Genomic DNA, 22,457 nt, shown 5'->3' with positions numbered 1-22,457 from the left:
TTTTCATAGTCATGAAAATAAAGAAAACTCTTTCAATGAGAAGGTGTGTCCAAACTATAAAATATATATATATATATATATATATATATATATATATATATATATATATATATATATATATATATATATATATATATATACACATATACACACACATACGCACAAACGCGCACGCACACACACACACACACACACACACACACAGAGTATACAGGTATATATACTTTATTGACACTTTAAAATCGATCAATGTGTTTTGAAGGCTTATAGCGCCTCCCTTAGGAAGCATATTGATTTACATGTTTCTTTTGCTGAATTAGGCTTCATACAGGGAAATTCTCATACATGCAAATTTGTAACCATTTATATCGTATTTCTATTCATTTTTAACTTAATTTAATAGAAAAAATACAAACCTGATTTACAAAAAAATCATTCCGTGTCAGAGAGTATAATGTCCGGAACCATAGTTCCGGGGTTCAGTGTTTCCCGGATCATTCTCGCGCGGGACTCTCACAGCAGGCGGAGCTCAGCAGCTTTGTGGCTTGCGAAGTAGTTTGATGCTGAAAGTGTGACAGGGCCATTCCGAGCAGACCAGGAGGAACGACATGGCGCTAAACTTAACTATCAACAGCAGCAACCCACCTCTAGGTAAGTAAACCTGAGATGTGTTTAATAAACTCTAAAATACATTGCATTTTGCAGCAGCGCTCGCGCATCGGTTCAATCGACTGACATGCAGACTGTCCTCGTGCCATCGTGGCACATCTAAAATTACCTCGGTCCCTCTCCCACCGTTTAATTGACTTCAGCTGCTTTAATTGTGAATAGATTAAAAACTAGAGAGATGACAGTAGTAGTAGTTTGGTACTGCTTTAGTTAAAGTGATTCAGAAGTATAATTTGTGCGGGTTTTCGTGATTCTGGCGGCGTTTTGAAGGTTTGCAGACACATACAGGGAAAAAACGAAGAATTAGTTTAAGCTTCTTTGATTTATGATGATTTCAGATGCGTTTCATCATGTATTTAAGATCGAAAAATGCTAATAAAGCTGCTGAATGACCTTTATTGTTGGCCAGCTGAATTGTAGTGCGCCATCCAGTGCTGGAGAGCAGTGTCACTGGCTGATGCAAGTCATCTGAAAGATCTGAGTCTGTTTACCACGCACCTGTCTTCATGAAGCAGGATTATCACTCTCTTTTGGCAGACATATTTGTTTGTATATGTGTGTAATCGTTCCATGTGATGGAATAAAATCTGAAATTAAATGGCCTTGTTTTCTAATATTTGTGCAAAACCAGTGGGAACATGGCAAACCGAAATCAAAATGGGTGTGACTGGTTTAATGCCCTAATTGAGTGTCTCAAAGATGTGTGGTCAGATATTAATTGTCAAACCTGTTTTTCATCATAAATGAAATTCTCAGACCTTGCATTTATATATAAAGCAGAAAATGGGAATTTATGTAAGCGCTTTATGGAGGTTTCTCAGTACACTCTCAATTTTAATAAATATATATTAATAAGTTCTGTCAGCAGTGCTTATTTATACGATCCAATGCGGCTTAGTGTTTGTCATTTGACTGTATAATGCGATATTAATAATTCCTTCATGTTAATGCTGATACAGATTATAAATTAATACACGTAGAATGAGCATTTAATACCAAATATATAGTTTTTAATAATATCAAATTCAAAATACACATATAACAAAGCCTTAAACAAGTGGAAAATATGTAAAAACAGTGAGACATTTAAATGCTTAATAATATAAGAATAAAAATAATAATTTTAAAACCTTAATCTCATCATTGATGAAAGGTAAAACTTATGGTAACGTTTTCAAAAAAAAGTATGTATAATTTAACTTCTATACTTTAATCTAACTAAAAAAAAATCGTAAAGGTTTCTTCAGGGACACTGAACTAGATAAACCACACAAAACTAAGTCATATTTAGAGAATCTAGATTGTCCTGTTTAAGCAGTTCACTTTGATTTAATGTGATCTTATAATGAAAGCATTGCATCTGTTTTTGTTTCGTTTTAGGTTGGGCTCTTTATTTTAATTTTTTTCACAATTAAGAAAAAAAAGTGTACAGTATGGTTATAGTGTTTTGACAGTTTGGTTGCTGCAGTTTTAGGAGTATTTGTCGGCATGCTTTTTATTTATCCAATGAATTAGGCAATATTGTACACTTACGGGCATAGTTTTTTTTGTTTTTTTGGCAGTAGTATATTTTGCATTTATGTACAGTATACTATTAAGGGTTTGGAAATAAATTGGCAAATGCAGGAGCATGTCGTTTTCATTTTAGAATTGTTTGCATGACTTTGCATACAGCAGGTACAGAATTAGATCTGCATCGACGGTTTTCACTGTAATTGACCTCTCTGCCTGCAGGGGCGCTGTTGACTGCTGAACATGTGAAGGGCAGTGTCAATCTCTCTGTGAAGGAGGGCAAAGACACCATGCTCCATGTCTCTGAGTAAGTATATTGCCTTGGATACATACATGAATGCATATACATTCTGTCTTATTTCCCATTGCTGCTCTTCTGTGTCTCTTTCAGTCAGGTGCAGTTCAGTGATGTCAACTCCATCACACGTTATCTTGCACGCGTGGCTCCGGCGTTGGGGCTCTATGGTTCTAACATGATGGAGCAAACTGAGGTTCGATTTGAGAATCATGTACTGTGTTTTCACAGGCTGTCTATAACGAATGACAAATATTTAATTGGTTTATGTTGATGACTTGCAGGTGGATCACTGGCTGGAGTTCAGTGCCCGTCGTCTCGGTGCTCAGTCAGATCTCTCTTCTGCTCTGGGGGATCTGGATAAAGCTCTGGCACTGAGAACCTTCCTGGTGGGTCACAGTGTTACCCTGGCTGACCTCTGCGTCTGGGCTGCTCTTAAAGGTCAGTCATTTGGCTTTAAGATTTTTTAGTGTTCCTGTAGCTCAATTGGTAGAGCACTGCGTTATCAAGCGCAAGGTTGTGGGTTTGATTCCCTGGGAACACATGATAGGTAAAAATTGATAGCCTGAATGCACTGTAAGTCGCCTTGGATAAAAGCGTCTGCTAAATGCATAAATTTAATTTAAGATAAATTAGAAGAAGTTTTATAAATAATTCCCTAAAGTCTGTTTGCTGCTTCATCCACAGGAAATGGTGAGTCCCAGGCCAAGCCGAGCTCCTACCCTCATCTGTGCCGCTGGTTTTCGTTCCTGAGCTCTCAGGTGCCATTCAGTTCAGTGGGCAGTAAATGGGCTACAAAGATCTCTGCCATCAAAGCCACTGTGAGTATATCACCCACTGTAAATATGGTTGACAGGATTTTGCGGTTCAATGTGTTCTGTTCGGGGAAAAACATTTGAAATGTTAATTTCGCCATTAAAATGAAAGTCAGTCTGGCAAAAATGTTGAACATTGAACATACCGTTTGTTAATGAAGTTGTTAATTAGTCCCAAACTATATTTTTAGCCTGTGGAGAAGGAAAAAAAGCAGGATTTGGGAAAGTTTGTGGAGCTCCCTGGTGCTGAGATGGGAAAAGTAGTGGTGCGTTTCCCTCCTGAGGCTAGTGGGTAAGTAGATTTCTCTATGCAATGCAGGTCAGTCACAATATACATAGTCACTTATGTTCACCAAGGCTGCATTTTATGTATCTTGACAACTCCTCAGATACCTGCACATCGGTCATGCCAAGGCAGCTCTTCTCAACCAGCACTACCAGCTCAATTTCAAGGGCAAGCTCATCATGCGCTTTGATGATACCAATCCTGAGAAGGAGAAAGAGGACTTTGAGAAGGTATGATAATTTGCCCCCTTTTTATACAGAATTATGGTCTTTGTACTCTATAAGTGACCCATTACATAAAAAAAATAGGGTTATCCTTTCACTAATTGACAGAAAACCATATTTGAACCAGCATCTCTGGGATAAGCACCAATCCTCAATGCACGCCTGCAACATGCACAGTATCCAAATATCCTTTGGCTAAGCTAACACCTTTTGCTACAGGTCATTTTGGAGGACGTGGCAATGCTGCAGATCAAACCGGACCAGTTCACCTACACAAGCGATCACTTTCCCACAATCCTGCGCATGGGAGAGAAACTTCTACAGGAGGGCAAGGCCTACATAGATGACACTCCTCCAGATGTCATGAAACAAGAAAGAGAGCAAAGGGTTGAGTCTCGCAACCGCAGCAACTGTGAGCGTCACCAGTACTGATCTTATTATTTGTCTTCAGCACAGGAAATGTGATGAGCGCTGAACACGTTGTCTGTCTTAACAGCTGTGGAGAAGAACATGCAGATGTGGGAGGAGATGAAGAAAGGCACAGAGTTTGGCCAGTCCTGCTGCATGAGAGCAAAGATCGACATGAATTCCAACAACGGCTGCCTGCGTGACCCCACACTCTTCCGCTGCAAGAACGCTCCTCATCCTCGCACCGGCAATACTTACAAGTGAGTGAATATCACACTTGTAGCATGCTACTGAATATTGCCAATGATGGCTTTCTCTGACTGATGGTCCTCTTCTTCTTCACTTCCTCCACCCAGAGTGTACCCCACATATGATTTTGCGTGCCCCATTGTGGACAGTGTTGAGGGGGTGACGCACGCCTTGCGTACCACTGAGTACCACGACAGAGACGAGCAGTTCTACTGGGTAATAGATGCCCTTGGTTTGCGTAAACCGTTTATTTGGGAGTACGCCCGACTCAATCTTAACAACACTGTGCTCTCCAAGAGGAAGCTGACTTGGTTTGTCGACCAGGGCTATGTGGAAGGCTGGTTTGTATGCCCTACGCTTTATTGACTTTATAGAAGATAGCTTTTTTGGATTATATGGTTAAAGTTGTCTCTCCTTATCTTTCCTGCGTGCAGGGATGACCCTCGTTTCCCAACAGTCAGAGGTGTGCTGCGTAGAGGAATGACTGTCGAGGGACTCAAACAATTCATTGCTGCTCAGGTATGAGATTATTTTTTATTTTTATATTTATTTATTTTTTAATATATGTAGAATGGCTTTTTATCAAATTCAAAATCTTTATGCAACAAGGTTGTTACACACTGATTTTACTGTAGTAAGTGCTGTTCTTTGGCAGGGTGCTAGTGTATACACTGTAAATCCCACATTTTATTAACAGTACTGACAGTAATAAACGGTTATGTTTAACCATTTTAATTAATGAATTATTATTATTTTTAAAAATGCAACACTGTCTTTTAATTTGTAACTACACATTTTTTGATATATACATTTATAGCTTTATCCACTTGCAGTCTTTACACTTCAGGTTTGTTTATTTAATCAAACTAATTTTGATTCACATTCTTTTTTTGTTTTCGGCCCATTCCTCTCTGTCACAGGGAGGCTCGAGATCTGTAGTCAATATGGAGTGGGACAAGATCTGGGCATTCAACAAGAAGGTACATTTGAAAACTTTGCCCGGGCTCTTCATGGCTGCACCTGATCTCCAGCTGGTCCTTGTCATCCCATTCATTCACTAGTTTCAAAACCTTAAACTGAACAGCTGGGGCTAACATCTCTGCACTTCGCCAGTGATATTCTGTCGAGCAAAACTGAGTTTTGAAATGAATTTTCAAAACTTAAACCTCTAAACTCACCAGCCTCTCAGAGCGCTCACCTTTTGTGCTCTACTCTGTCTTTCCGTTTTACATTTGCACGTCTCCCTCTGTCCCATTGTTCTCAATCTCTGTGACTAACTTACTAAATGCACCTGCATTTGATTTTTTTTAAAGACAGAAAAATTTATATTATTTTCTTTAAATTAATTTAACAGGAACAACTGTTTCTGTGTTGCTTTTTATTGTTTATTCAAGTCATATAACCATCATCTTTCAAGAGCTGCACACATGTTTGTAATGACACTGATCATCTGCACTTCATTTCTTGCGTCAGGCATGTCCGGAGCTCTTTAACACTGTGCTCATTACGGCAAGCTTCAGCCTTCTCTTCTTTTCTTGCTTTGGCACCATTTATTGTCTCAACTTTTCTTTAATGAAAGAGTTCTAAAACAAACAAAAAATCTCATTTACATACATTATCATTTGAGGGTAAGTGATTCCTTAAAGGGATTTTTCACCCAAAATTGCTAGTACAAGTGTCTTTCTGAACCAAACCCCAGGACTTTTTCATCATCTTCAATGAAACCTGAGAGATTTCTTTCCTAACACTGACAGCACAGGCCACTTCTATGTTTAAGAAGGTCATGAAGATCATGTAAATATAATCCATATGAATCAAGCAGTTTAATCATAATTTCATTTTATTCACATAGACCTTGATCAGCACACAAACACAGTTCACAGAAACTCAAGCATGCTTGTTTAACATGCAAGAACAGAGTTTTTCATGTGTTTTTTTTTTTTTTTTTTACTTGTCACACAAGTATGGTACAACTTGTGTTGACCATATTTGGTGTATGTATGCGCATACTTTTTGAAGCTTGGGGTGGAATGGACTTCCAGTTTAGATTTAGAAGAAAAAGGAGTTTTATTTATACATCGCCTTTCCATAGCTCACAGTCATTTTACTTTGCTATACAAAACATTTGCACAAACACATAATGCCACATATTCAGGAATGAGGCTTCATTATTTTAAAGATTAACTAAATCTTGCGGGTTTGGAATGCCATGAAGGTTTGTAAATGATAACACTTCTCATTTTTGGTTGAACTTTCCATTAAGCACCATCAACCCTTTGTACAAATTTGTCTAAGAGCAGGAATGTTGTTGTTTTTATAGCCAGGATCTATAAAGCCTCTTAATTTGTTCAGAGACATTATAGCCATTGGTTTAAGGTTTCTCTAATAGAGTTGTCTTATGATCAGAGTGGCCTGATTTAGATAATTGCGTTATCACATTGAAACACTTTGCGTTCTGTCTGTCTCTAAGCTCTGTGTCCCTTGCTCTACATTAAAGTGCATCTCACTCTTCTGTTTACAAGCTGCCAGTTAGCTGTAAAAAGGTACTCCTACTCCTCTTCCTGAAGTTTCCCCTGCCCCCTGCATTGTCTGTTCCTCTTTTCCTCTAACTTTCTATTCCCTGATCTATGGCTTTCACAAAAATCCAGATTAATCATCTGGCATAAATTATTATTATTATTATTATTTTATCCCAACATGGATTCTATACTCAAAAAATTTTTAAAATATCTTTCAAATCTTAGAAGGAAAAAAAAACTCAAGTTTGACCTTACAGAAAAAAGCCCACAATAATGTGGTAGGTCTGTCTGCACTGAGAATCATAATTCTTTAAATAAAGACCAGGTTTCAAGTTAATTTTAGACAATGAATATGACACAGCATAGCTTGAAATCCAGGATTTCAAGTTTGTGGCTCGTCCTGTTGGACACCCTGGTCTGTAATCATGCACCTTCAAATCATCCAGACACTGATTTCTTTTTTTTGTCTTCTTCTTTCCCTTCTGACTTCCTCACCTATGCAGCTTGTTTGTGCTATCGCTCATTTCCTCCGCTCATACAGCTTCTGGCAGATTCTATAGAAAGTGAAAGTACATTTAGAACAATTCATGTTGTTCAATAAAACTTAAATTAGCTTTAGCACTCCCCACTGATAAGTAACAAACCATTTGCTTTTGATTTCTTTCTGAAACCCTGTTAATGGTGATCAATCCTTCATGTCCCACTCAGAGAAAATAAATACTTAGACTCTTGTTGTTGTAAACCTTCCTTAATAAGGGTTCTAAGCAGTTATGGGCATCAGTTCTGCACCTCTGTGGCTGTAACGGTCTGTTGGGTGCAGTGTTTGGCTTTCTCTGCTCATCATTTCACTCTTCTTTACCTGTCCTCACTCACCCGTTTCATCTGTCGATCCATACAGAGCAGTGTGACAGCAAAGAAGCTTTAGTGGTTTTATGTGGGCTGTTATCTAAAGAATTATTTTCTCCCCTCTCTCTCGCCCTCCCTCTATAGGTGATTGACCCAATAGCCCCAAGATACACTGCCCTACTAAGCTCGCAGGTCGTTCCAGTCTGCATTTCTGAGGCCAAGGAGGAGATGAAAGAGGTCGCCAAACATCCCAAGGTAATAAAATCGGCAATCACACACATGTAAAGACCTTGTCTGTGCCATAAAAAATATTTTTAATAACTGTCACATTGAGAGAAATATTAAGTGATTCACATCCTATCTCCAGAATGCAGATGTTGGAATGAAGCCAGTGTGGTACGGGCCAAAGGTCTTTATTGAGGGTGCGGATGCAGAAACTTTCACAGAGGGCGAGATGGTCACCTTCATCAACTGGGGAAACATCATCATCACCAAAATTCACAGGTAAAACGCTCAATTTAAATTTTTACAGCAGACAAGCATAGTTATAAATGTTAATTATTAGGGTGAATGAAAAACAAGCAAAATGCAATTTCCGAACACATTTCCAAAAATGTACATGTCCCCTTACTTTTTGTGCTCTGGCATCAACAGTTTTAAAATTCAAAATGACTTATTTTAATATGTATTTTAAAAATGTAATTTACCATATTTTCCGGACTATAAGTCACACTTTTTTTCATAGTTTGGCTGGTCCTGCGACTTAGTCAGGTGCGACTTATTTATCAAAATTAATTTGACATGAACTGAGAGAAATGAACCAAGAGAAACCATTACCGTCTACAGCCGCGAGAGGGCGCTCTATGCTGCTCAGTGCTCCTGTAGTCTACACAGAAGACATAGAGCGCCCTCTCGCGGCTGTAGACGGTAATGGTTTCTCTTGGTTCTAAATAAATGCGACTTATAGTCCGAAAAATACGGTATGTGTGATTGCAAAGATTAATTTTTAACAGCCGTTAAGAAAATGGTTTACATTTAGCTCCATTTTATTGTGTCATTGCTTTATAATTACTGATCCCAAACTGAATAATTTTTGTCTTTGTGTCTGCAGAGATGCGAGTGGAGTGATCACGTCTCTAGATGGTCGTCTGAACCTGGAGAACACTGATTATAAGAAGACCACTAAGATCACTTGGCTCGCTGAGTCCAGCCGTGCTCCATTTGTGCCTACTGTCTGCGTCAACTACCAGCACCTCATTACCAAACCGGTTTTGGGCAAGGATGATGATTTCAAGGCTTACATCAACAAGAACAGCAAGGTGTGGTACTCAAGTCTGTTGGGGTGTTGACTGTGTTTCTGTGGTAACGCATGCATAACAGTTGAGCAGATATTTAGTGCTGTGAAGTAGGACTGCACGATATTGGGAAAATATTACATTGCGATATTTTATTTTTCTGCTATATATATAATATAATATAATATTGCGATATGAATTATGGCTCATAAGAGCTCTCTCTCGCTCTCTCGCTCTGCCCTGTTAAACTGACAGGACTTAAAAACACATGCAAATGATAAACTTTCACTCTATGATGGTTAAGCTGTACAATTAATTCACGAATCACATTCGTCAAGGCCGGGGAGCAGCTGGCCCGTACAGTTAATGAATAACGGATCAACTACAACAGCCTACAACGCACATCCTGCGATGTGACTATCGTGGATTCGTACATCGCGATATCGATGCTTAAACGACACATCGTTTTGGACAATAATTGGTTTAAAACATTAAGAATCTATAGCAATGATAACCATATCATTAACGACAACCTTGAAATAAGAATGCAAGGTTTGGATGGAGAGGAAAAGTTCAATACTAGCATTTTATTTTATGTAAATGAGAAAAAGAAGTTTTTGCAATGAAAGAGAAGCGATCTCGAGCTTCTACAGTATATCTGCAGCTAAACTGAATAAAAAGCAGAACGAACTGTTGAAACGTTAAGACAATAAGGCCATCCTTAAAAATATTTTGGTTTGCAGTAACAGTAAAACATTTAAAAAAAAGGGTCTGTAGGTAGTTCTATTTTATTTATTTTTTTCAAGTTTCAATTTTGGTGATGGTGATTACATAGTTATGTATTTAAACAAATTAGCATATCGTGACATCACTGACTGGGTTTTCAACCCGTGCATTAGGGCGCATAATTGCAAACCTCATTTTGATGGAGGCTAAATAGACCGCAAACAAATTTTAATCTTTGTCAAAAACATCTTTATTGCATAAAGATCAATATTTCTGATGATTTATTGGTGTGAAGTTTCGTGCACAATGACAAACAGAACTGCAACATTCTCGAAAAACAATAAACGGAGTGGACTGCCATAATGAAAAACATTTACTGCAGGCTTCAACATGGCTGTGTTTACGATTTGAAATTTCAACAACAAAAAAAATTCACATTTCTGTTGTAAAAAGAGAAACATTGTGCAGAAGTATTATTTGCTTTTATGCGTGTGTGTCCGAAGCTGCAGTTGCTGTGTGACGCGCTCCCAAAAAAAAAAAAAAACGCGCTCCGAGAGAAGGTCATTAAAATCAATTTCCTATTTTCATTTTTGAAACTTGTGTTGGTTTGTCCAATAGATTCGTGCAATAGATTTTCGAACATAAAGTGACAGTCGACATGGTCACGGTTTTAGACTAGACGGGAAAAGGGATGGTAAAAGATATGGGCACAGTTTTTCCAGAACCTCGTGCCAAGTTAAAGTGGTGTCGAGCTGTTTTAATGAATTGTTTTGATGTATTATTGTGCCCGAACCCTTATGACTTTGAACGGTGACCGCAAACATTTAGTTTACTGCAGCCGCAGCCATCATTATCAAGTGCGAACCGTTGACTCTGACAGTGAATGAGAGGAGATGAAGTGAACGCACAGGCCATAGTGTGACATCCGTGTAAACACAGATGACGTCATGGGTTTTTTTTTTTTTTAAAGGAAGAACGAAATCTTCGTTTGTATGTAGGCCTAGGTAATTTATATATTTACAATACTAAAATATAATTAATATAATTTTATTGCTTTTGTATTAGTTGTTTGAGGAGTTAAAAAAAAGTGGTCGTTCTTAATGCAAATTTACAACCGGCAAGTCGGTCAGACTAAAAGCAAAAAAAAAAAAAAACAAACATTTTGAGTCGGTCCTAAATTGACAGGGTCGGTCGGGTTACGGCAAACAAGAATATTTTTAAGGATGGCCTAAATGCAATAAATAAAAAGTATAAATGATGCAGTGCTAATTGACATTTATTACAATACAAAAACTTTAATGTTGATGTGTATTAAAGTGAATATTTTGTTTCCAGATAGAGGAGAAAATGTTAGGAGACCCTTGCCTGAAGGACTTGAAGAAAGGTGACCTCATACAGCTGCAGAGACGGGGTTTCTATATCTGTGATCAGCCTTATGAGCCAATCAGGTTACACCTCTTATCCATTTACCACAACCTCTTATGAAAAATAAACTTTTAACTGTCTGTTTTGTGTTTAGTTTATAATATAACCTTTTTGTTCAGCCCCCACAGCTGCAAGGAGAGTCCTTGTGTCCTACTCTACATCCCAGACGGACACACAAAAGAAATGCCCACTGCTGGCTCCAAGGACAAGAGCAAGAGCCAGACAGCTGCTAAACCTGTGAGCACAAAACTGGATCATCCATTCATTCTCTTAATTCCTTTGTTTTCAGATGTTGAAGAAAATGATCACTCTATTCCTATTATTCAGGTGAAGGCAGAGTCTGTTCCTCTGAGCAAAGCCAAACAGGCCCCTGTCTCCAGCCCAGCGCCGGCAGCACAAGGAAACTCTTCTGCTCTATTCTCCAGCATTGCGGCTCAGGGAGACCTGGTCAGACAGCTCAAGACAGACAAGGCCCCTAAAGAACAAGTGGACGCTGCTGTAAAACAGCTCTTGGCTTTGAAATCTGAGTTTAAACAACTGACCGGACAGGAGTACAAACCTGGCATGGCTCCACCTCCATCTGCCCCAGCACCGAAGAGCTCCGCCCCCACCTCTGCAGCAGGAAGTCCAAGCCCTGCCTCCAGCGGCTGTCCATTCACTCGTGTTTCTGAGCAGGGTGAGGTGGTCCGAAAACTGAAGGCTGAAAAGGCACCCAAGGTCTGTTTCCCTCGCTGTTGCAAGCTGTCTACCTAGACTGCATTTTCTAGCTACACATCTGCATTTTAAGCATTTTCAGTTGCTTTTAAGGGTCTTCTTCATTGGCATGCTATCTTAGGGTGTGGACACATTCTCAAAATGATGCAGGCAACAAAACAAAAAAAAAAACCTATAGTTGTTGCAATTCTGTTCAGTTTCTTTCTTCTGTAGAACACAAAATATTTGAAAGAATGTTGGTAACCAAATATTGGGGACCAACAACTGTTTGCTTACCAATATTTTTCAAAGTATCTTAATTTTACAGCTTTGGAACAACAGAACGTTACTTTTGGGTGGGCTGTCCCTTTAAAATTTTGCCATCATCTAGTGTCACACAGAAGTAACTTTCATTGCAAGCTGCTTTCTCTCGATCGGGAATGTTGTTGACAAACTTGAACAGAAGTGAAATCGGTGTTGGGAACTTTTTCACCCTCACTCAAAAAATGAGATTGCATGGTTTTAAGCGATGGATTTTGCCACTGTATTTTCACAGCAGCTGTAAATGTGTCTGCACCTTTGAAATGTATAAGTAGTTTATACCATGGCATCGTGACATGTACGTTGGTAGTTTAAACCTGTCTATAACTGTGGTGAATAGCTAAATTCAATATGTCTTCCTCATTTTACAGGAGCAAGTAGATGCTGCAGTAAAACAGCTCTTGGCTCTCAAAGCTGAGTTTAAACAGCTCACTGGTCAAGACTACAAACCAGGCATGGCTCCTCCCACAGCGTCTCCCCCAAAACCCGCCCCTTCATCTGACTCCTCCCCTGCTGCCATATATGGGCGTGTGACTGATCAAGGGGAGCTGGTCAGAAAGCTGAAAGCTGAGAAAGCACCAAAAGTGAGACCATAGTTGCATTTCGTTTCTATTGACATAAAACCATTCTTAAAATATATCTTTAATATTCCATATGATGACTGTTATTAATAACGAAAACGGATTTTGCTGTGGTGATTTCAGGAAACACAGTGTAATCGTTTGTAAAGCAGCATGATTTTTTTTCTTTTCTCCCCAGGACCAGATTGATGCAGCAGTAAAGCAGCTTTTGGCTCTGAAGGCAGAATATAAGCAGGTAACAGGGCAGGATTACAAACCTGGAGTTCCCCCCGCTGGTGCTTCTCCATCAGCTCCAGCTCAGCCTGCTGCCACCACCCCTGCTGTGTCCGACTCCTCTGACAGCTGTCCTAAGGCTATTTACGATCGGGTCTCTCAACAAGGAGACCTTGTGAGGAAATTGAAGACAGAAAAGGCACCCAAGGTTTTAAACTTATATCACTTTTGCTTAGAATTTAAGTATCTGATGTTTAATCAATCAGAAGTAGTGTTTTACAAATTGCTCATGTTTTTACAGGATCAGATAGATGCTGCAGTGAAGGAGTTGCTGAGTGTTAAAGCCAAGTACAAGCAGCAAACTGGACAGGAATACAAACCAGGCGTGCCTCCATCCTCAGTCCCCGCCCCCGTACAATCCAGCCCCGCCCCACTCCAATCTAGCTCCTCCCAGCCTCAGTCCAGCTCCTCCCCTCAGGCTCAAGCGCTGTTTGCAGACATAGCCCAGCAAGGGGAGCAAGTGAGACGGCTTAAAGCAGAGAAAGCACCCAAGGTTGGTTTGCATTTGTTCGCAAAATGTAATTTTTAATGTGGCTTTGTTTTTGTGCTCATGTCATTCTAATCTGTTTTCAGGAGCAAGTTGATAAAGCAGTGAAAACTCTGCTTGAACTGAAGGGTCAGTATAAAGCCCTCACTGGAGAGGAGTACAAGCCTGTGACCACTCCGGGAACTTCAGGGAACACGGGAGGAGAAGACAAGAGCCGTAAAGAGCGGGAGAACAAGTCTGAGAAGCAGGGGGGAGGAGGAGGAGGACGTAAGCAGCAGAAAGGAGGAGAGAAGCCTCAACAAGGACAGGACTCTGGAGCAGGTGGAGCAGGAGACGGCCAGGGTCCAAAGAAACAGACACGGTGAGAGACAAAATCACAACTCTTGCTGTGAGATATATGTTGATAACTTTTGAATGGAGACTTGAGAAAGTTTTGCAGTTGTTTTTAGTACTGCCACAACTGGTTTTGTTCTCCAAGACTAAACCCTAAACGCAGTCTGTAGTGTCTGAATGTCTTTTTCAGACTTTAAGCTGTGTTTATGAACAATTCACTGAAAGATACTCAGTTTTGCATTAAGGAAATGTGGCATTCGCAAGCAGGGACAGTAGATTCACTCACTTATTTTGCGTTTCTCAATATAGGCTGGGACTAGAGGCAAAGAAAGAGGAAAACCTGGCTGATTGGTACTCGCAGGTACACTTTGTTCACACAATATGGTCAACCCTTTTTTTTTTTTTTTTTTTTTTTTTTTTTACAAAAATCTTCCTTTTTTTTTTGTTGCTGTTTTCAGGTGATCACCAAGGCTGAGATGATCGAGTATTACGACGTCAGTGGCTGTTACGTGTTGAGGCCCTGGTCTTACTCTATCTGGGATGCCATCAAAGAATTCTTTGACCGGGAGATCAAGAAGCTGGGTGTGGAGAACTGCTACTTCCCCATGTTTGTCTCTCAGGCTGCCCTGGAGAAAGAGAAGAGCCACATAGCAGATTTTGCTCCGGAGGTGAGGAGAGGGAAATAAAGGAATGGAAGGAAATAAGCAACACAATGCTACGGATACTTCTGATACTTTTATTTTCTTTATTAATATTATTCAGCGAGGATGCAATACATGGATTAAACTTTCCAGCAAAGACATTTATAATGGAAAAGGATCATATTTCAATGCTGAAAGACATCATTAGAAAATATATTTTTTTATTGTGATACTATTTCACGGTATTATTGTTTTCCTGCGAGTTTTAATTAACGCATTTTTTTATAATAGATTATTGGAATGAGATGTTATGGTGGATCGAATCATATATTGAAATATTTGTGGTTAACAGTGTGTGGAACTTAAACCCAGATTTGTGTGTTTTATCTTCAAATGTCTGTAGGTTGCTTGGGTGACTAGATCAGGAAAGACAGAGCTGGCGGAGCCCATCGCTGTGCGCCCCACTAGTGAGACAGGTGAACTACTGCAGCTGTATCTTACATTGACTGGTTTATCATCTTCTTATGATCTATTTAATAAATTAAATCCCTTCTTTCTTTGATGCAGTCATGTATCCTGCCTATGCCAAGTGGGTCCAGTCTCACAGAGATCTGCCAATCAAACTCAACCAGTGGTGCAATGTCGTGGTCCGTTATAGCCTCAGTCGTACACTTTTGCAAACACATCTAAATTAAGGGCCTGTGTCTTCACTATGCTTTTTGCTTTTTCTCAGCGTTGGGAGTTCAAACACCCCCAGCCCTTCCTGAGGACCAGAGAGTTCCTTTGGCAAGAAGGACACACAGCGTTCGCCACCAAAGAGGAAGCCGTAGAGGAGGTACGATGTGATCTATCACCGCATAACATCTAGAAGTAATTTGTACCATGGTTCAGACCCTTCTACTCTTTTATCCATCATGTGTGCAGGTTCTGCAGATTCTGGACCTGTATGCTCGAGTATACGAGGAGCTGATGGCCATCCCTGTGGTCAAGGGCAGGAAAACGGAGAAGGAGAAGTTTGCAGGAGGAGACTACACCACCACTGTTGAGGCTTACATCTCAGCAAGCGGCAGAGCTATTCAGGTTAGCCTTTAATTTACAAAACCTCTAGATACTCCTAATTTCAAGGGGTAGTTCACGTAAACATGGGTTATTGCTACCCTCATCTTGTTCCAAATAACGATTTTATTCAACAATTTCTTCCGTGTCAATCAGGAGTGTGTAATTAAAGACAGGATTTAAATTTTTGGGTGAACTATGCATTTAGAATAATAAAAAAAGAATAAGAATAAATTCCAATTTGATATTATTATTATTATTATTATTATTATTATTATTATTATTGATATTTTTTTCCTGACATTTCAATATGTATTTCAATATTTATTTAACACATTTAGTATTTTATACATTGTCTATTGATGTCCTGTATGTTGATTTGTTTTACAACTTTAAATATGTTGTATTTATAAATATTACATAAAATAATATAAAACATGTAAATAAATAATTTAAATAAAAAAATTTAAATAATAAAATAATTACAAAAGTACTGTTTAAAATAATAATTCATATAATTAACTTAAGTGTTTTTCAAAATATATATAGTAAATAAGGTAAAAACATTCTCATCAGGGGCCCGTTCTTCGTACGTCGCTTATTACATCCGAGATCAAATGACACATCCAAGATGATATCATCGTGCTAATCGTGATCCGGCTAATTGGGTTCTTCGAACACACCTGTAGTGTATGATTAGTATCGCTGGATTGAGTTATCGGAGATAATTGCGCGTTCATGTGTTGTCTTAAAAGGGGATATGTATCGATACTTGAAACCATGATCAGCAGTGCAGCGTTTGGCTGGTGGCAAGACGGCAATGTAATGACGTCATTTAATTTAAAATGACACCCGACGGAAAAACTTGACAAATTTCTGGACTTTTTTTTAAGGAAACAGCCAAGCAAACAAAACTACATAAATGTTATAATAGATACATGAAACAGAGAATAGATACATGTTTTATTGTATTATAATTTTTTTTCATGATTCCCAATTATTTAGATTCGCAATTTATAATAGTTGTGCTGTCTTTAAATTTTTATTTCAATGTAGAAATTATCTATTCATTTCATTTTATATTTGGACAGATTTGTTACGTGACAGCATTAATGAAAGTTTCTTAAGGGTTAATATCATGTTATCTGCATCTCCTGCGCTCCATCAAGCCACTCTAACAATAGCAGTCATTATTCAAAATAATGCACGACTCTATTATCTGTATAGCATGTGTGTAAGACTACAATTATGAAGTAATAATTTTATGACAAGTAAATATTTCAGTGAGTAAAACTGGCTGACAATAGGCTTTTATGGACGACACAGCATTTTTATATTATTTTTAAATAATTTTTTTAATGATTATTATTTTAAATTATTGTCCCTGGATCAGTACGATACTCTTGTAATAAAGTAGCGGTGGTAGCAGACATATTTTGAGTATCAGTTCTTGTTGAAAAGAAGCGATCGAATCCTGTTTACATGAAATAAGCTGCTCCCGAGCAGGTTTAAGTTTACGGACCTGTTGCTATGACAGCAGCTCCGGGATGAGCTTCGAAGAACCAAATGATCCAAGATCACGCCAAATCGTCAACATTCAAATCCAGCTAACTGAGTTAGCGACGTACGAAGAACGGGCCCCTGTTCACTAAACCCTTAAGAAAAAAACAGATGTTTATACAAGTTGCGCATCATACAAACATTTTAGATTTTTTTTTCTTTTCGTAAAGGACAATATAAAGCATGTGTCTTGAGCCGGGCTTCGTTTAACTGGATATGGCATCTTAAAAACACCTGAGACACAAACACAATGGTCAAAGTTTTCCACCGAGCACATGTACAAAAACAATGAGAAACATCTCTGAGTTAGACCATACCTCTACTGCTGCAGAGAAGTGGTTACTTTTTATTGTATCAATTGTATTATCATAACCTTAGCATTTAGGATTTATTGTAGCTGCATCGAAGTACTGCAATAAGATCTGAAACGCTCCTCGTCACTCTCACAGGGTGCCACATCTCATCACCTGGGCCAGAACTTCTCCAGGATGTTTGAGATCGTCTTTGAGGACCCTAAGAAACCAGGTGAGAAGCAGCTGGCCTACCAGAACTCATGGGGCATCACCACACGAACCATCGGGGTCCTGACAATGGTTCATGGAGACAACATGGGCCTGGTGCTGCCACCCAAAGTAGCATGTCTACAGGTGCGCTGGAGATTCATTATTTCTTCTCCCTGTTTATAATGGATCATAGCACTGTTTTCAAACTAACACTGTGATTCACAGGTCATCATCATTCCTTGTGGCATCACAGCCACTCTCCCAGAAGCAGAGAAAGATCTTCTGTTGGCCCAGTGCTCCAAATATCTCTCTAAACTACAGAAAGCCGACATCAGAGTCAAGGCAGACCTACGTGATAATTACTCACCTGGCTGGAAGTTCAATCATTGGGAGCTGAAGGTATGGAGGTTCTCTCTAGCTGCATTATCCCAACAAAGACACAATGGCTTTATGACTGACTTCCTGTTTTCTGAATGCAGGGTGTGCCCATAAGGTTGGAGGTGGGGCCAAAGGACTTAAAACAGGGTCAGTTTGTAGCAGTAAGAAGAGACACGGGAGAAAAGCTCACTGTGCCAGAGGCCGACACTGAGAAGAAAATCATAAATCTTCTGGAAGAGATCCAGAACAACCTCTTTAAACGGTACAAACACCCGCTGAGCTGGTATCACCACATTAAAGCTCTGTCAGTTCCATCAGATGCAGAATGACTTGAGATTTGTTGACTTGTCACAGGGCCTCTGATGATTTGCACAAACACATGGTTGTGGCTGATACGATGGAGCAATTCCAGAAAGATCTGGACCAGGGAAGAGTAAGTAAACATTGTGGATCCAGAGCTTTCTGGTCACTTGCTTTTTCCATCAAAACCAGAATTTTGACTAATTCATATGATTTTCTCGCAGATTGTGCAGATACCCTTCTGTGGAGGCATTGAGTGTGAGGACTGGATTAAGAAGACCACAGCCAAGTAAGAGATTTGTCCATTTCACCATGCTTTTGGGTTGTTATTCCTAGATGACCAGTATGTTGTTACCTACAGCATCTTGGTGTCAAGGACCATTGGGACATAATAAAAACATAATTTCCAGGTCTTAAAATATGGAAAATAAAACCTCAGTTGAACAACAACACATGACACATTGCACCGTGAATGGAACCAAAATGGAAAAGCCATGGACAAAATTAGGACACTCTTACTGTTAACATAAGAATTAAGAGGGTAAAAGTAGCAGTCTGGCACTGCTAATCAAAAGCCTTTGATTAAGTGATCATCAGCAAGTGTGAGCACCCGTTTTAGCTGTTTGCTAGTCTGGAGCCTTCAGGTGTGTGTTAACACAATGGCAAGTAGGTAAGACATCAGCTATGATCTTAGAGAAGCAATTGTTGCTTCCATTAATCTGAGAAGAGTTTATATGGTAATAAGTTAGTTGCTTCTATCTAAAAAAAAAAAAAAAAAAGCAAGGTTTAGGTTTTCAAAGTTTCATCTGAACAAACCATAAGACTTCTAGAACAATGACCTCTGAACAGATGATAATGGCCATAATGCACAGCAGCACGTTTGGTGAAAACCTAACAAGCATATCAGCACAAACACCTCATACCATCCTGGTGGAAGACTTGTTTTGTAGACACAGGACCTGGGCACCTCACAGTCATCGAGTCGACCATTTACTTCCTCCGTATGCCAAAGTATTCTAGAGTCAAATGTGAGGACATCCGTCCAACAGCTAAAGAGTGGCTAAGATTTGGTGATGCAACAGGACAATGATCCCAAACACCCCAGCAAATCTACAACAGAACGGCTGAAAAGAAAATAATCCAGGTTCTGCAATAGCCCAGTCCACATCCTGACTGAAATCATGTGGTGAGAGCCGTCTATAAACAAATACCCACAAACCTCAATAAACTGGAGCAGCGTTGTAAAGAAGACTGAGCCAAAATTCTTCCAGAACGACGAGTGACTGCTCAAGTCATACAGAAACTGACTTGCTTCAAATTATTGCTGCTAAAAGTGGATCTGCAGGCAGCTGAATCATAGGATGTCCTAACTTTGGCAGGACCAGATAATTTTTTTTATTATCTCCCGATATAGAAAACCATGGAATTCAATAAGGTGTCCTAACTTTTTCACATGACTAATATAGGGGTTGCACGACTACTGATTTCTACCAGTAGATTTTTTTAAATTAAAAAAATACTCGAGTTACTTGACTACTCGTGGTTCATGCTACTGTAAATAAAAAGACATAAAAACATTTTTTATTGCTTATTATTTCATAGCCTGCAACAATTACATATATAAATTGTCAAAACTATTATGACATTACATATTAAAATTTTCATGTAACAGCCAGTATTTGTATTTGTGTCTGTAACAATCACAACATTTTTCGTATCTGCATTCGGATACAACGTCGTACAGTACTTGATAAGACCGTTGTGGCTATCTTCTTTCATAGTTATCACTGAACAAGTATGCTGTGTTAAACTAAAATAATTATTAATTTCTAAAATAATATTTATGCAAGCAGAGAGATGTCAGGACAAACGTTTAGTGATCATTTGAACACGACTGAATCAATTCAATGCGCACATTTTCATTACATTAACTCTTTAAGCGAGTCTTAATGTTTAGTGAACTTCACTTGTTTTTTGAGAGACTGAGACGCGCAAACGCGGCTGTTTGATTGGTGAGCGCGCTGTGCTTATTCCCTTCATTCGTATCATATCATAGCCTAAATTTTAAAGCATTGCCTTTTAAATAAATGCAATAGAACGTGTATGATGTTTTATTATATGTGATTTTATTCTTGCCAATCTCTGATTTCTGAGAGATGCACAGAGAGACAACAGCAATGTGGTGTTTGATTTGCACTCTTTTCTCTCAAAAAGTTTACATTCCTTCACTTCACACTCGTGACTTTAGAGGTCTCCGTATAATACTGCGCTGATCCCCTGCCTCAGCTGTTATCAAACTCCGCACTGTGCCAGCTTCAGCCGAGTATTCAGGCAGAATTATTCCTTGTATGTTATTCATTTTTGAAGCCATTATCCGTGCCATTCGGAATAAGGTATTCGGCTTCAGACACACCCCTATTTACATATTAAAATTTTACATGCAAAATAGATAAGGTCATAGAAGTAACAGCTACACGCAATATTGTAATCCTAAAATTCACATCGTAATTGTAAACTCTTTATACGCATTATGGTTAATGCATGCTCGAGTAATCGATTGTTTCTGACAGCGCTGACTAGTGTTTGAAGTAGTCGATCCCTCAACTACTCGACAAGTCTGTGCAAACCCTAATACACACACATACACACACACAAATATCCCTTTAAATGTTTTAAATATTAAAATGTTGTTTTAAATATATACATTTTTTAAAGCTCTTTTATTGTCACTACTTAAGGCTAAAATGATAAAAATTGTATTTAAAAAAAATATTTGCCTTCACTGTATTCTTTTGGCACCATATCTCTTTTCTACACACTTTTAATGTTTTAATTATTTATATTGGTGTAAATGAATGACAATCTCATGATGATAGAACAGAGAAGAATTAACAGTACAAACCAATATATCAAATATCATATTAAAATTTATATATATATATGTGTGTGTGTGTGTGTGTGTGTGTGTGTGTGTGTATGTAAGAAAATGTTTGGGATTTTTTTGGAATTATATTAATTCCATTTTTCATGGGAGATGGGGTTACCATTAACACTCTCTTTCCTGTGTCCTCAGGGATCAAGACCTGGAGCCTGGTGCACCCTCAATGGGAGCCAAGAGTCTGTGTATCCCCTTCGAGCCCTTGAAGACCCTGCAGGCCGGTCAGATGTGCGTCAGCGGCAAAGAGCCTGCGCAGTTCTACACGCTGTTTGGTCGCAGTTACTGAGAGTTTTTCACCCCTAAAATAATGACTCCCCTTCTTGTCAAATGTACTTGCAGAATAACGAAGACATCCATCACCTCCTCTAACCACTAAAAATACTGCTTTTTACTATATTTTAGAGGAATCCCCTCTATTTTTCTGGTCACAGGTTTACTAGCTGACAGGCAGAGTGTTTTAGGCTGAGATTAGATGTTCTATGCGGCCATATCTAAACCTTTGCACATCTTTGTCCTAAATACATGTCTGACAATTGTAATGAACTAAACGTTATCTGTAACATGATCTGTAATAAAGGGATTCTTAATTTATATCATTTTTTGTGCTTGTCATGATTGTCGTGTCTGGTTTGTGTACATGGGGATTGGAGATTGTTTTCTAAAATCGTGTAACACTCCACAATCCAAGGCATTTTACTGGATGTGTATTTCATAATGCAATGCTGATTAACAATTTACCAATATTCTGAACTTTTTTTTTTTTACTCCAGAATCAATGTTTTTGACCTTTTGAGTTTAATTTTACAAACATAAAGATATATATATATATACTGAATAAACTAACATATATGTACATTAGTTTAATTATACTTGATGCAGATTAAGAGAAAAACAAGTACTACATTAAGTGTAGGTAAAAATATATATACTATAATCTGAAATAAGGTTTTGTAACATTATACACTGACTATACCATTCAAAAGCTTTTATATATTTTTATTGTATTTGTTCATTAATTCATAGATGGGTAGATGGTGTCTAAACAAAATACAAACTTCATGTTATTTTAATATTTTGCATTTGCTTCTCCCTCTCAGATTCCTCTTCCTGGTAATCGAAGTAAA

General features: G+C 38.6%; 1 protein-coding gene and 1 non-coding gene across 2 annotated transcripts; both read left to right on the top strand.

The window, feature by feature from the left end:
- Positions 1-484: 484 nt before the first annotated feature.
- On the top strand, positions 485-21,924 carry eprs1 (glutamyl-prolyl-tRNA synthetase 1). Its single transcript, XM_052580095.1, has 34 exons — positions 485-651; positions 2,404-2,488; positions 2,573-2,672; positions 2,761-2,917; positions 3,164-3,297; positions 3,483-3,583; positions 3,681-3,807; positions 4,021-4,213; positions 4,298-4,469; positions 4,566-4,799; positions 4,893-4,977; positions 5,379-5,438; positions 7,968-8,078; positions 8,191-8,327; positions 8,935-9,142; positions 11,180-11,292; positions 11,389-11,506; positions 11,597-11,986; positions 12,655-12,867; positions 13,043-13,285; positions 13,379-13,630; positions 13,711-13,985; positions 14,267-14,318; positions 14,416-14,625; positions 15,002-15,074; positions 15,166-15,245; positions 15,332-15,433; positions 15,523-15,678; positions 17,664-17,861; positions 17,943-18,116; positions 18,197-18,357; positions 18,450-18,528; positions 18,620-18,684; positions 21,469-21,924. Exons 1-34 carry the CDS (start codon positions 609-611, stop codon positions 21,617-21,619), a joined length of 5,052 nt encoding a protein of 1,683 aa, XP_052436055.1. The 5' UTR covers positions 485-608; the 3' UTR covers positions 21,620-21,924.
- Positions 14,040-14,174, top strand: LOC127976863 (small nucleolar RNA SNORA47). Its single transcript, XR_008157984.1, has one exon. It is a non-coding gene; the product is annotated as a small nucleolar RNA SNORA47 (small nucleolar RNA).
- Positions 21,925-22,457: the final 533 nt, after the last annotated feature.

This window comes from Carassius gibelio, chromosome B17 (assembly GCF_023724105.1).
Source record: "Carassius gibelio isolate Cgi1373 ecotype wild population from Czech Republic chromosome B17, carGib1.2-hapl.c, whole genome shotgun sequence".
Taxonomy (NCBI): Eukaryota; Metazoa; Chordata; class Actinopteri; order Cypriniformes; family Cyprinidae; genus Carassius; species Carassius gibelio.
This window is presented reverse-complemented; position numbering and strand designations above follow the sequence as displayed.